Source organism: Electrophorus electricus, chromosome 3 (assembly GCF_013358815.1).
Source record: "Electrophorus electricus isolate fEleEle1 chromosome 3, fEleEle1.pri, whole genome shotgun sequence".
NCBI lineage: Eukaryota > Metazoa > Chordata > Actinopteri > Gymnotiformes > Gymnotidae > Electrophorus > Electrophorus electricus.
This window is the reverse complement of record NC_049537.1, coordinates 13,498,012-13,512,054: the sequence shown is the minus strand read 5'-3', so window position 1 is coordinate 13,512,054 and position 14,043 is coordinate 13,498,012. Positions and strand designations below refer to the sequence as shown.

Here is a 14,043-nt window from a genome sequence, read left to right as displayed (position 1 = left end):
AATCTAATGAGAATTAGAATAGGAAAGGTGTTGAAAGGAAGAGGAATCTTACTTGTCCCTCAGTACTGTCCCCTCAATGCAGGAACCAAACAGTACCACGCTGGACATGTCTGAGTGACACGGTTAAAGAAAGGTCTAGATCTGCATTCATCACACTTTACAGAGAAAGATAACTGATCCAAGGTCAGTGGTTGTAGCCATTTATATGGGCTTCAGGATACTGGTCCCAGACTTAACGCTTAATGTGTTACTAAAAAGGTACTCCAGGTTTTTTCAGAGTACATATATTTATTTGTTGTATCTTTTTAAAGTCATGTGTTTTATATTGGCCACTAGATGAAGCACAGTGTTACGTGTGTGTGTGTGTGTGTGTGTGTGAGACGTGTGTGATGTGTGTGAGACGTGTGTGTGTGGTGTGTGTCTGTGTGTGTGTGTGTGTGAGACGTGTGTATGTGTGTGAGATGTGCGTGTGTGTGTGTGATGTGTGTGACGTGTGTGTGTGTGTATGAGACGTATATGTGTATGTATGTAAGGATACAAATGAAGGAGGTGGTGCTAATGGCCATGATGGTACCAATGGGGATAGACTTCTGAGCATCCCGCAGATCACCGGAGCGATTCGAGCCTGCCATGATGCCTGACACGCACACACACAGACACAGACACACACACACACACACACACACACACATCAGAGCTACCAGCGCTGGATTCTTTTTTGGCATGTTCGCGTGGTCCTTTATCATCTACAATCTGTTCGTCTGAATTTCTGCATTTTAGAATGTTAGTAGTCACAACAAACAAACAAAAACATATTAAACTAGTAAAAGGGAAACACAAAGACCCAAGACCATGGGAAAGACCAGATTAGTGTAGTAAACAGAAGAGAGAGTGGTGTTGTGACAGGACCTCCCTGCCCTGGTGGTGATGGCGTATACATGGCCTTTTGTTTATATCGTGCTTTCTGTTGCACGTGTTTTGTGTTTTGATTGTGTGCCAGGCCTCACACAGGTGGTGCCTTATTGGCTGCAAAACCTGTGTATTGTTATGTTGTTATGTTTTTCCCGTTAATGACGATACATTAACTTTCTTTAGTTCTGCTTAGTGCACGCATATGTTCTGTTTCATTTCATTAGTTTCATTAAACTCTTCAGAGATGGCGTTTGCCTCCTTCCTTTTTTACACGTCCATGACAGATATGATATTTTGATACAGCTGTATTTGAATTTATGATGTTCAAAGGAATACTTTACCCTAAAATTGACATCACTAATAATAATAACATTAATGCAATTATTTTGCATACTAATGAACTCTTAACCAGATTTCGCTTGCCATTATCTGCATTAGTTTGAGTGGGTGACCTGTTCCTTTATGACTCAGTGCTGTGGACTTCTGTGTAGCAGACTGGTGTAACTGACCTGTGACGGAAGGGAAGTAGATGCCAACCAGCAATGTGAAAAAAGTGGTTATGTCAGCCAGTACATAGCGGTTGGTGTTAGTAGGTATGGCGTCTGGCTCCTCCACGGAGGGATATCCCACCTTCTCCAGAAACATGCCCTTGTCCAGATAATTCCCAAATAGGTTTTCTGATGGAGGTGAGGTGGGGGACAGGAGTGGGGGAAGGGTAGAAAGAGGGAGAAAAAGAGCTGCTCAAAACTATAAGGTATGTACTAGAGGTGAGAAAGTCACACATGTGCAAGTCACAAGCAAGTCTCAACCTTCAAAAGTCAAAAAACATCTCAATGTCTTGCAAATGCAAATATTTAGAAACAAATGTCACGTCCTTTCATCAACTGAATTAAGTCTAAGTCAAGTCTCAAGTCAGGAATACTAAATTAAAGCCAGGTTTTCAAGTCTTTCTTCAATTTTAGTCAAATAAGTCTCAAGTACTTTGTGACTCAAGTCAGACTTGAGTCAAGTCATGTGACTCTACTCCCCCACGTCTGGTATGCACTGCTACAAGTGGCGTGGGTCATATGCAGTAAGCAGTGGTGAAAGCAGTGGTATATGTATTCAATCCCTTTGTGTATGTGTGTGTGTCTGCACCTTTCAGAATGCCACTGGTGATCCCAGGAATGCCTGGCATCTCTGTCACATTGTTGTTGACAAAGTAGCTGTCACAAGTAGCGTTCAGCAACTCTGAGTCGCAGAAGAGCCTCCAGAGTTTGGTGGTGACCGTGACATTCTCCCGCTCAATCACCTTGGCACACACATCAAAGCCCTTCCACACCAGAGTCCGGTTACCCAGAAGACACACCCTGTGGGGAAGATTAACATACACGTATGATTTCGCAAACACTGCCATTGTGACTATAATGGGTTAGTTCATTTTGCATCGAGTCAACATTATGACTCCCACTTACTTCATACTACATCCTACCAAATCACATATCAACTCAGTCAGTATTAAAATTATGGGATGGGCATATTAAACTTCATAAAAGAGACAGAACTATAGCTGATAAAGTACTTTACATGTTTTGTCAGTGTTTTCTATAGGTGGAAAATGAACTGGTTTAACACTAATGACAACTAATGATTTAGTTTTCAAGTACTACTGCTGCCAGAGAGGCAGCTAATTGATGGGAACTAGGACGTCTCACACTGGACACTGAAAAGCTTTGAGCTTGTATTTCGCTTAACCAGCAACTTTTACAACTTTCCTCCTTCAGAGAGCTAAGACAGAAGCTAGGATCCCAACAATGGCCAGGTGCTTACGGGAACACAGGTGGCTCGATGGCAGTCTTGATGACGCCGGCGTAGACGGCTAGGATGGAGCAGATGACGCAGGCCAAGAAGACCAGCGCCAACTTGTTGACGTACTTCACACCCACGAACACTACCACTGCCATGGAGGTCAGAACCAAGGTGCCATAGACTCGCATGTTATTCAACATGGCTGCCTCTGCCTCTGCGCCCTCCAAGCCCTCCATCTTAAAGATGGCAGCCTGTGGCACGATATAGATCTGAGGAAGAGACAGAGAGAGACGGAATAGATGTTAAAAGTAAATACAATACACATAACTGCCAAGAATAGCACAGTGAGCCAGAAATCAGAGGGAAGAGTTCCTCAGAAAACTAAAAGTGAGTGTTAGAGGTAGACAAAGAGACCATAATCCCAGTCATTTTTCACTGACAAATGACCTGCAAGAATTCTATTTAGTTGTGTTCCTTCGGTGTTAATTGAACCAACCAAGCATGGAATTAAATGTCCTAATTACTTACCATTAAGCTTTATTGGACGACATTCTGATACACTTTTAATATATTCGAATAGTCACGTGTTGCACTTTAAGGCTTCCTTCTATATTTAGCAGTGCAAGTTTCATGGCAGTGAGCCTTGAACGGTGCAATTGGTTTAATTAATTTGTGCTTTAACGCCATGAACTTTGATGGAAATGAAATGCTGGAGAAAGACTATGGTTATATGAATATGTCCATACACACACACACACACACACACACATTCGAGGGTGTGTGCCTGGTCAGCTAGTTGTCATGGTAACCTATTTATCATATCATATCTCCCAGGGTAACAATTTAAGTAGGTTCTCAGATCGCTACAGGATTTTTTAAGTAGCCATCTTTGGGTCTTTTTTTGACAGCAGGATAAAACTCCTACTGGAATCCAGCTGCCAAAGACCCCTCATTCTGGTAGTTATGCCAACCACCTCTGAGAGGACAGAAAAAACCCTAGAACCCAGATAGAATACAATAATATCTGAAGGCTTATGAGAAACACGCATGCTCATATTGTGTTTGTGTTTGTGTGTGTGCATGTGTGTGGTGTAGTATAGTTTAGAGAGCTCTGACATCCTAACATTCCGTTCACCTTTCTATGCACTAATGCAGCCTTCGCATAATTACTCTTTCATGAAAGGAATGAGAAATAGAGATAGAGAGAGAATGAAAGAGTGAGAGAATGAAAGAGAGAGAAATCATCACTTGAGAAAAAGAAAAATGGAGAAAAACATATGAAATGAAATGGACAATGATGAGTGCACTTAAATGAGGCATACAGAGGTGCTGAAAAGCCTCCAGAGGGAAACGAGTGGACAGAGGTCTGAGGAAAAAGGTGGAGAGTGAAGGAAAGTAAAGCGAGAAGGTGAGGAATAGAACAGAGGGAAGAGGGCAAGAAAAGAGACAGCACAAGACTCGTGCAGTAGCCGAGTACTCTTACCAGTAGGATCTCGATACAACCCAAGATGTACATGGCTCCTGCAAAGGTGGTTCCCAGGTAAAAACAGATTCCCACAGCACCACCAAACTCAGGACCAAGGGAGCGAGAGATCATGTAGTAAGAGCCTCCAGCTGTGAATATATATACACACACACAGACACACACAGTGAGGTCAGTATAAGTGACCCTATGACTCTATGGCATGGTCCATAATTACACACGTCTAATTTCCTTTGTACAGAATGAATGAGGGTTAAATCATAGCATGGACATAAGCACCAGGGGACTAATAGCAGCCTCTTGGTGACTGACAAAGAGAGAGAGACCAAAGCTGACAATTTGTCCCCCACTCTTGCTTTCCTCCAATAAGAAGGTGAGGTCGAGGCTGTAATTAGCATAGGGCACAATGATAGGCTCACAGATGCATAAATATAGGTTTACGGGTACTAATGTCTGGGCATTACAAACAGGTAATGCTGCCAAGTTTACTGCTTTAGATTGTGTGGTGAAGACAAGGGTTTGGGGGAGAAGGGATGGCCTCGTACCTGGTACTACTCCATTGGTGGCGATGGCACTCATGGAGATCGCAGTCAACATGGTCTGAGTGAACAAAATGAGAAGCGAAAATGCATCTGATTACAGACAAAAGCACATATGGTTCACATACATGTACATACAGAGGTGGGTGGAGTAGCAAAAACTGCACTCAAATATAAGGTAGTTACTTTAAAATAATAATTACTTTAAAATTTTATTAATTAATAATTAATAGTACATGTAGTCATTTAAATGAATACTGAAGCAAAAGTAAGAACGTATCTGTTAAAAAGACTACTCAAGTAGTGAGTTACTTAATTGGAACTTATTTAATAAGACAAGACAACAATATATGTGTATATTAGTAATATATTAGGTCCTCATAGTTCTTTTTACACCGAGTTCAAATGTTTAAAATATTTTTCTCCCAGGCATGGTTTTTAAGTGAAATTTACATGAACTATATGTTAATTATTTATAAATAAGGGTGTTATTACACTTAAAATATGAACAATAGTTTGCCAACATAGAGGGGCTCCACTTCCTTTGGTACCAGTTTTCCATAGGCCTGCTATACATAATGATATGTGAGTATAATTGGTTATACTCTATTTGGCCTATTTAAGTAGATAGCTAAAAGCACTTTGGTAGATGTCTGCTAAATGTCATATAGGTAGATGCAAATATATTGCAACATCAAAAAACTATGGGTGATATAGAAATTCTGAAAACATATTTGGATTAAGCGTGCAAAAATATTTATAAACAGCTGTTTTTCTTTGCTCTGGGTCTTTTTCCAACTTAGTTCATGTGTTATGTTTAAGCTACATGAGGTTCTTCATATCTACTAAATATTGTGCATATAACATAAGTCACAAGCATCACACTGGATTTGGTGATCACTTTGTAATTCGTACAGTTTCTGGGAATATTCCGATCTTACTGGACATTTTACTTTTCATTATATTTACATTGCAATTAGGCGACCGATCAATCAGACTAGCGGACTCGCTACATATCCTATGTTGCCTAGTTTACAACTGTGCCTGTATGTGGTCGAAAGTAATATGAGTATATTAAATTAAAAAACAAACCTTAATTTTTATAACCTTAAAAACTTTAGAATCTAGAAAATATGCCTCAATATGTAGCATGCATTCCTGCACGCCAGTTCAGTTCAGCTGAGCTGCTACGCTTACTTTTCTGCTGCTTGTAGTTTATAGCTACGTAGCTAGCTGGTCAGCCATTTTTTTCTTTAGAATATCATTGATATCAGACCACACTTTAGTTTCATATTAATATGAGAGCATTATGAGAGAGCACTGATTTCACACACATATATGTGATTCTTAAAGAAAATCATATATTGCAAGCTACTTTTCATAAATGTCATTTGAGTCCCACGAAAATATTCCTGTTTATTATATTGGTCTACTGTCTAACTTACGGAAGTAAAGCGGTGGCACTGAGTGATCATCTTTAGAGGTTTCAACAGCCCTCCCACACTTGACAGGTTGTGGCGAAACGTACAAAATGTAAAAATTATTCTAAAATGTAACGGAAGGAACGTTGACGAATATAACGGAGTAAAAATACACTTGTGACTTCACAAATGTACTCTGTAAGAGTATATAAAGTACATTCGTTTAAAACAACCCTTAAAAGTAATAAATAATTTGAAATATCTGAGGCCCCAGAGACTGTCACAGTGTCAAACCAACCAAAAAACCCTCTGAGTCAGCCTTCTTTACCAAGGCCATATCTGGATCTACAACGTACATAATTTTGCCTTGAAAGCCAAAGATGGTGAAGGTAGCACTGCAGTGACTAGACTCTGCTGCCAGCTATGAAGTGGCAGGCAGAAATTAGTACAGGTTTGAAGGTGCTTTTTGAGGCGAGAACAAGGACAGAGAGGCACTGAGTCTCAGCTTTGCAGCTCAGCAGACTTCACACGCTGTCTCTTGCCACCCTTCGCACAGAAGGGGCTCAGAGAGAGGGAGGTCAACTGGTCAACACCAACAAAGAGAGAGAGTCAGACAGAGAGCGAGAGAAAGAGAAAGAGAGAACAAGTGAGCTACTGCTTCCTTTGGGGGGGGGGGTTTACTTGTGTGTTGTGTGCAGTGACTTGTGCATGATATATTAGACTGTAATCAGGCTTAATAGGCACAGGGCTCTCTCTGAGGAGCTTTGATTAGACACTCATTGTTTAAGTGTTTTATCTGATGAAGCTGGAGCTAGGACCAAAGTGAGGGTTCACTTTATTATGCTTAATACCATACTTACGCACATACACACACGCTATAATGCACACATCTTCAGACTTAATATCACCACCCATAAGCCAATGACATGACAAGTATCACCTGTGTTTGGAAGAATATGATAGTTTCAGCAGCTGGTTCTTAAAATCTACCAATCATGCCATCGTATCCAGCTGAGAGCCAATAATTTTGTAGCAGCTAAACTTTTTGCTTAAGAACAGAACAGTAGCAGCTGCAAAGAATACATCACTCATGTAACAAATGCGCACACCTGGCAATCTAAACCAAGGGTTTCAGCAAAAGCAACTCAACAAAAGAGGGCTCCACAGTCCACAGAACTCAGAGCTTCTACTCCCTGCCTGCCCACACAGTGTTAACAGAGCAGCATCTAACGATGGCCTTGTAAAGCTCTTTACAGCAAACTATCCACACAGACACTACAGCTCACTCCTCTAATTCAAGGTGTGTGCTTCTTGGCTGTTACTTAGCAACCAAGCATCAGGCAGATTTGGCTCTGGGGTGAATGCATGTTTACGCCCCATGCGACACATCAGAAACAGAATTCAATCTAGTGGCACTGCCAAGCCGAAGGGTACAGAGACAATGGAGTTTTGTTTTTTAGCTCTATAATTGGAAAGAGAAGCAGCTAGACAAATAAGATAAGAAAAACAAAAGTTAAAAGCGCTACCCAAGTCTGGTGTACACGCCAAGTGTCTGTTGCTGTTAAATATTAAATCATCGAACTCTTTCACAGCGTTTGTAGGAAATGGAAGCTTTATATGTTTAAATTTATTGTTTGCAGCCACTCAATTATAAGCATAAACTTAATCAGCAACATCACTTCCGTTACTACAACCATTTTGACGAGAGTGGCTGTAGTCATGTGTTTATTTATTTATTTTGTTTGGCGTGGGGGGGATGGGGGAGGGGGTTTGTGTTTTCTTTTTTTTTGTCCAATACTTGTTTGTGCCGTTAGTAATATTTCAACTAAGATGCTGCCTCTTCTGACAGGACACTGTTTTTCTCTGCCATATAAAAAGGAACAGTGGACTCTCTTCCTAACCATCTGTTGCTACGAGACATGGTATGATAAAAATGCACCCCAGCTGCCTGTCCATGTGTTGCTGGCTTCCAGATGATTCAAACAAGGTTTTGCTGTTTCTAATGCAAAAATGTGCACAACACATACCAACACATGCAAAGACACACATACTCATACAAAGAACTGATTAGATGTATTATATTATTAAGGTAATATTATTGCATGTTTGAACCCAGAAGAGTTAGAAAGATGTCACTAGAACCCTCAGGTTAACGTATGTGTATGCACACAAAGACAGACAGACAGACACACACACACACACACACACACACACACACACACACACACACATACACACACACAAACATAGGCTGTATACTAAAGCATATTCGCTCTAATTGAAATGAAGATGAAGAAAGTGAGGGAGGTAGAAGCAGAGAGGCAGATAGAAAGAGAGTGAGAGAGAGAGAGAGAGAGAGAGTGAGATAGGTAGATAGAGACACACACACACACACACACACACACACACACACACACAGAATAATAGAGAGAAAGGCATGGGTATTTTCGATAGATCTAAAATAGACATTATTGAATCTGGCCACGCTGGGCCCCTCTTAGGAGCTGGCTATTTTATGCAAGCCTTGATCTCAGCAGTTGGTGGCATGTATCTGGAGAAAAGAGACCGAAGAACACAGTCAGACGCTTAAACAGCCTGACAAAATGCATTCTTTGGCAAGCTCTTGGGGTAATCAGGAGCACGAGGGAAAAATCAATAAGCCCTGGCCTCAACCAATCACCCAGGTGTTTTCTTTAATTGTTTTTTTTAACTTTCTGGTTTTGTTACAAATTGTTCTCAGTAATTTCCAGACAATGTTAGCTATTTATATGCAAGTTTTTAATAGATTTGGTTTAATTTTTATAAAGAACTGCACTGCTCAGTTACTAATCAATTTATCTAGCAGTGTTTGTAGATTGTAACGAGTTTGTGCTCCTTTTCCTCACACTGCAGTCTCAAAATCAGTTGATGTTGGGCAGATGGTTCTTCCGCTTTACCACAGGGTAAAAATGGGAACATTCTGACATGAATTGCCTTGCTTAAATTAATAGTTACCAAATAAACATTGCATTGCTCAGAACAGACATCTGTGAAACTGCATTTGCCAAGAAAATTAAACTGAATGGGGATTTATTCTTGCCTTCCTGACCAGGACTCCGGCAATCTCCCAGTTACAAATCATTTTCTTATATTCGATTAATGCCTGTAAAGAAAAAAGTATTCCGCTTTAAACATATAAAAGAACAGAAGGAAAAAAACAGTTTCTGAACGTCTCCTTCTACCATCATCCAATGGCAGGCTAGTGAAGGCCCTTTTAACATTAGTCACACATGAACATCTGCACAGCACCAGTGAAGCTTGTTCTATGTTTAGCCACGTGCTGGCCATCAGGAAGCCCTCTGGGGATAGACTTTCAGCAGGTGTGTTTGCTTGAATGATGCTTGAAGGTTCAGACGCTCATGGGTTCTGCTGCATGAAGCCTCCAGTTAGCTATAACTAGTCATAAGATCAAATGTATGGTAGAGCTCAAACTGTTAGCCTCCATACAAGAGAGGGAATATTCCAAGGGAATAAAAGTGGAGCTTCTAAATGTTTTCACTTGGTGATCGTATTGTCATGTCTCTAAAGGAAGACTGAAAGTAATTAATGTGTGATTTCGACAGTGGTGGCATGTGTTTCATTCAGCCAGAATATATGTGAAGAGAGGCGGATGAATGACAGAGCCGTTACTGTGTGGTGGGCTGCATGGGGGGGGGGGGGGGGGGGAGAGAGGGAAGCAGAGACAGGACTAGAGAGAAAGAGGGAGAGATCTGTGCATGAGTCAGTTTGCTATACAAAGATTTGAAAGATACAGTTAAAAATAGATCTTCTACAGGCACAGGGGAATATAGGGTGCACTCTAAGACACACAAACACATACTCACACTCAAAACATACAAATAACACGCTAATAAGCATATGGTCTGTGACACAAAATCACTCAATCACATAGAAACCAACTGCAGCAAGACAAGATATTAAATCTGGAGATGCAGTGGGTAGAATGCAAAAATGATGAGATGAGAAACTAAAATCAGTTCCTAATCAAAGAAAGATTTTTTTGATGGATCAAATACTCCTGAAAGCTCAGGGAGGTCTTGCTAACTGACAAAGTGTGTGAAGCAGAGAAGTGTACTTTAGAACCCTAACATAGGACTAAGAATCACAGGTCGCAGGATTAGAATCAATAAATCACACCAGGATTAGTTTCCAATGGTAAAAATCCAATAGGACTCATTAGATGAAGACTAAATGAATGCATTGCTTCATTGTTCAATGGTATTCAAAAACCTGACAAAGGAGCATCAGTGGAGTGTCCTCTTAAGAATGGGACATGCTAGAAGCTTATTTCCTCAGTGCAAACTGCAGATAATAGGCTTATAAAGATACTTCTATATTTGTTGCTGAAATTCTATATTTGAAGTAGAAAATTGATGGTATTCCTCATTTGAGGGGCCTGAGCAGGAAGTTAATTAGTGTTCAGTGGAACTGATGATCTTAGGTAATGAAACAAAATATATGATGATCTTAAAAAAAGAGTGTAATATCTACAGGAAATAAAAATGGGCTGAGTCACCTAAAATAACGTTTCCTAGCAAAGAATGAATGACACCTTTCCTTTGACAAGCTCATTTGTCTTGTGTTAGCCATCCATTCCTGTCAATGATTCCTTATTCTAAAATCACCAAGTTACATTACAACTGTTACCCAAATTTAGATCAAGCTACCTAAACCCAACACTAATGCAAAATAATTATGGGTCTGTGAACTCTTTATAAGAAAACAAAGTTAGGTATGTATGCACATGTGCAGTATCAGAGTGAGTCACGGTGCTTGACCATGTTTGAACGTGACTGACTCACCGTGGAGCAACACATGAGGACGATAACGAAGGCTTCGATGACTCCTCCAATGCCTACCATCCAGGTCATCCTCAGAAACAGAATCACACCCAGAATATTCTGCATACAGGGCATATACACTCCCATCAATGTGCCCATCTGTGGAGCCTGTGAACACACACACACACACACACACACACACACACTTTGAGACAAACTATTCGAGAGAAACAACATATTACTGGAAATGAGCTGACTGGTTCTGTCATTTAGTTCTGTAGTTCCTTTTTGTCACATCATATTATATCCTGCAGCCTCCATAAAATATGTGAGATTGTGAGTATGTTGCTTTAATCTCCTGATTGTAAATTCAATAAGGTTTCTGTGTGTGAAATGTCTCAGTAAAGGGGGGGGGGGGGGTGATGCTCACTAAATGACAGAGTATTTGAGGTAGCATCACCATCATTAGCACAAAGACAGAGATGGGGAACTTACTGCAACTGAAAGAAAATTCTGTTGTATTATTGTAGGCATGACATTTATTTAAATCACTAGCTAAATTATTTTATTTGTCTCTAGGTGCTCTATGTTCAGTCTAAATGGTAGTTTCTCCTGTTTCCTAGTGAATATCTTATTAAGAATGTTGTTTCCCATTCTTCTAATCATGGGTAGCACAGCCTCACTCGCACCTCACTCATCTTCTGTCGTTCCTCATGGGCTTAAGGACATCATTTATGCCTTAAAAATCCCAATAAACCTTTTTTGAAAAACAGCTAACATACACGTTTTTGTCAAAGAAAAGGTTTCAAACCTTTATTTCATTCAGGTTTCATTTACTTTAGTTTAAAGCAAATCTGTTCTTATGGCTACATCTATGCCAGAAGTAAGATATTTTGGTCAAAAATGATATTCCTGCCTTTAAGAAAGAAGACTGGTCTGCTCCAGTGGTTGTTGGCATGGCAAAAACTGTCCTTGTAGTCATCACATTAGTTGCGCATGCTAATGAGTGTCAGCATGTCAAAATGGTGATTTTTATGTGAACTACAGTGAAGGCAACAAACAGTGAATCTGCATACCTCTAACCGCTCAGTACACAGGGGTCACACAAGGACTCACTGTACAGCAGAATCAGAAAACCATTGTAACAAAGACTTGAGACAAAGAGAAGAGACAAAACCTGAAGTACTTGATACAAAGACACAAGACAAAACCTGAAGTACTTGAGGGGACAAGGATGCTCTCGCAGCCCACATTTCACCTCAGGGACAAACGAGAGCTGGACATTATGTTAGAGCTAACTGTGATTTTGCCACTGGATCAAAGCATTCTAGCTGATATTTATGGGTTCTTGGTGTGTGAGTGTGTTGTGGGTGTGTTGTGGAAGCAGGTAAGGTGAAGGCAATAATTATGAACATAGTAAGTGAAGGTTGATTATGTATTTTTTCTCTTTTCTTTTCATATGTGTTTATGTGTATGAAAATGAAAGCTATTATAACTGCAAGTGATGGCCTGTGGTTCACTAAAAGACATTTCAGCTGACCACATATGACAATAATGTGATGGCAGCAGGGAGGGAGCGAGATGCGAGTGCATAATTGGAGTTTCTTTATTCTCCATAAAGAAAATAAAAAGCCCAGCAAAGAGCTGGCACAATGCAACACACTAAGTAAAGAAAAAAGTGCTGGCAGTAAAGCTCGAGGTGTGCAGACGCAGCAGAGGTAAGAAGCACAGCAGTTCATTGGCAGTAAATACACTCGGTGTAACAGCAACACGGGAGTGAGAAGTATGTGCAGCAGTGGACAAGGGTTCCTGTGGGCTCAAATCAGAGGGAGAAACAAAAGAGGCAAACAAGGCACAGGTGCAAGTGGTTAATAATCAGGTGAATGGAAGCAGGGTGTGTGTGCCTGTGGATGTGTGTGTGTATATGAGTATGACAGCAGGTGTGTCCCTTGGGCTGGATGACTGCCACACAGTGAAAAATAATAGGTTATACAAGGATAACAATGATACAAAAAAAATACAAGGATATCAATAAAACTGAACCCATATACCCATATCCAAAAAAGACATATTCCATCTGCAAATACACACAGAAAAATAAGCAGCCAAATTGTGCTTGGGAGAAGGTTGTTCTAATGAAGGATTTACATTCTACCCATGAGAGGGAAAAAAAAACAAAGAGAGAGAGGCTGTTGGCCTAAAGCAAGAGCAGATGGACTTTTAATGTAATTAACCTGAAACAAATAAGAGCCACATAATGTTTATCATTAAATTAAGTATCAAGCATGCACAATTCTGTATAAGATCATTTGAATTTGGTTGCAAGGATTAATATTACCATTAATGTAATGTAATGTGTCTAGAGAAATGAGGTCTGGACAGCAAAACATAATTAAAGTTTATTATGTTAGTAATTACAGGATCTTCACTGGACTGGAACTGAGAATGCTTTTCTTCATTTAACACTAACATGGTTTTATTACATGTACATCCAGATAATATTCCAAAGTATGTATAAATCAATAATGTAATATGTGTATGTGGCCCTTCGTGAAAAATGATCACACAGTCTTTGATTTCCTCAGTCGTCTTTGCAGCTGTTACTTAATACCCAACTACTCCATTAAGAAATCCTCAGTCTAAAGGAATTTTAGACCCAGGTCTAACTTCTGTCCTGTCTCAAAGTCTAATGAAATCCTCTTCTAGTTTGCTGTGGCAATGCAGAGGAAACAACATCTGTCATCTTTGTTTTTTGTCTGCCTTCTCCATATGTCAATGCAAAGTGCTTGCCTGCCTGTGTCTGGGATGCTAATTAGATTTAGCATCTGTGCCCTTAGGGAAGGGGCGTTTATCGACCACAATTCAGCTTTTAATCAATAAATATATAATTATTTTTTTCAGTATTTGTATGCATTTTAAAAACTTCCACTTTCTTGGTGATGAGAGTTTCTGACAGGAAGTGGCTGATGTTTGTATGTGATTAGCTTGCATTTCCAAATTAACTGAATGACCTCCACTTTCGCAACAGCTCAAATGTTAGAATTTGCATAAAGCATGACAGTTGTGGACCCTATTAAGTG

General features: G+C 40.0%; 1 protein-coding gene across 3 annotated transcripts in view; it reads right to left on the bottom strand.

Annotated features, from left to right (window-relative positions):
• slc12a5a (solute carrier family 12 member 5a) overlaps window positions 1-14,043 on the bottom strand; it is a 113,826-nt gene that overhangs the window by 11,765 nt on the left and 88,018 nt on the right. For all 3 annotated transcript variants that reach the window (XM_027000666.2, XM_035524458.1, XM_027000667.2), the window contains 8 exons: window positions 10,985-11,131; window positions 4,729-4,783; window positions 4,184-4,314; window positions 2,722-2,969; window positions 2,050-2,261; window positions 1,422-1,589; window positions 539-637; window positions 53-110 (listed from right to left, as the gene is read on the bottom strand). In XM_027000666.2, coding sequence (XP_026856467.2) covers window positions 53-110; window positions 539-637; window positions 1,422-1,589; window positions 2,050-2,261; window positions 2,722-2,969; window positions 4,184-4,314; window positions 4,729-4,783; window positions 10,985-11,131 — 1,118 coding nt within the window. The remainder of the gene's footprint in view (window positions 1-52; window positions 111-538; window positions 638-1,421; window positions 1,590-2,049; window positions 2,262-2,721; window positions 2,970-4,183; window positions 4,315-4,728; window positions 4,784-10,984; window positions 11,132-14,043) is intronic.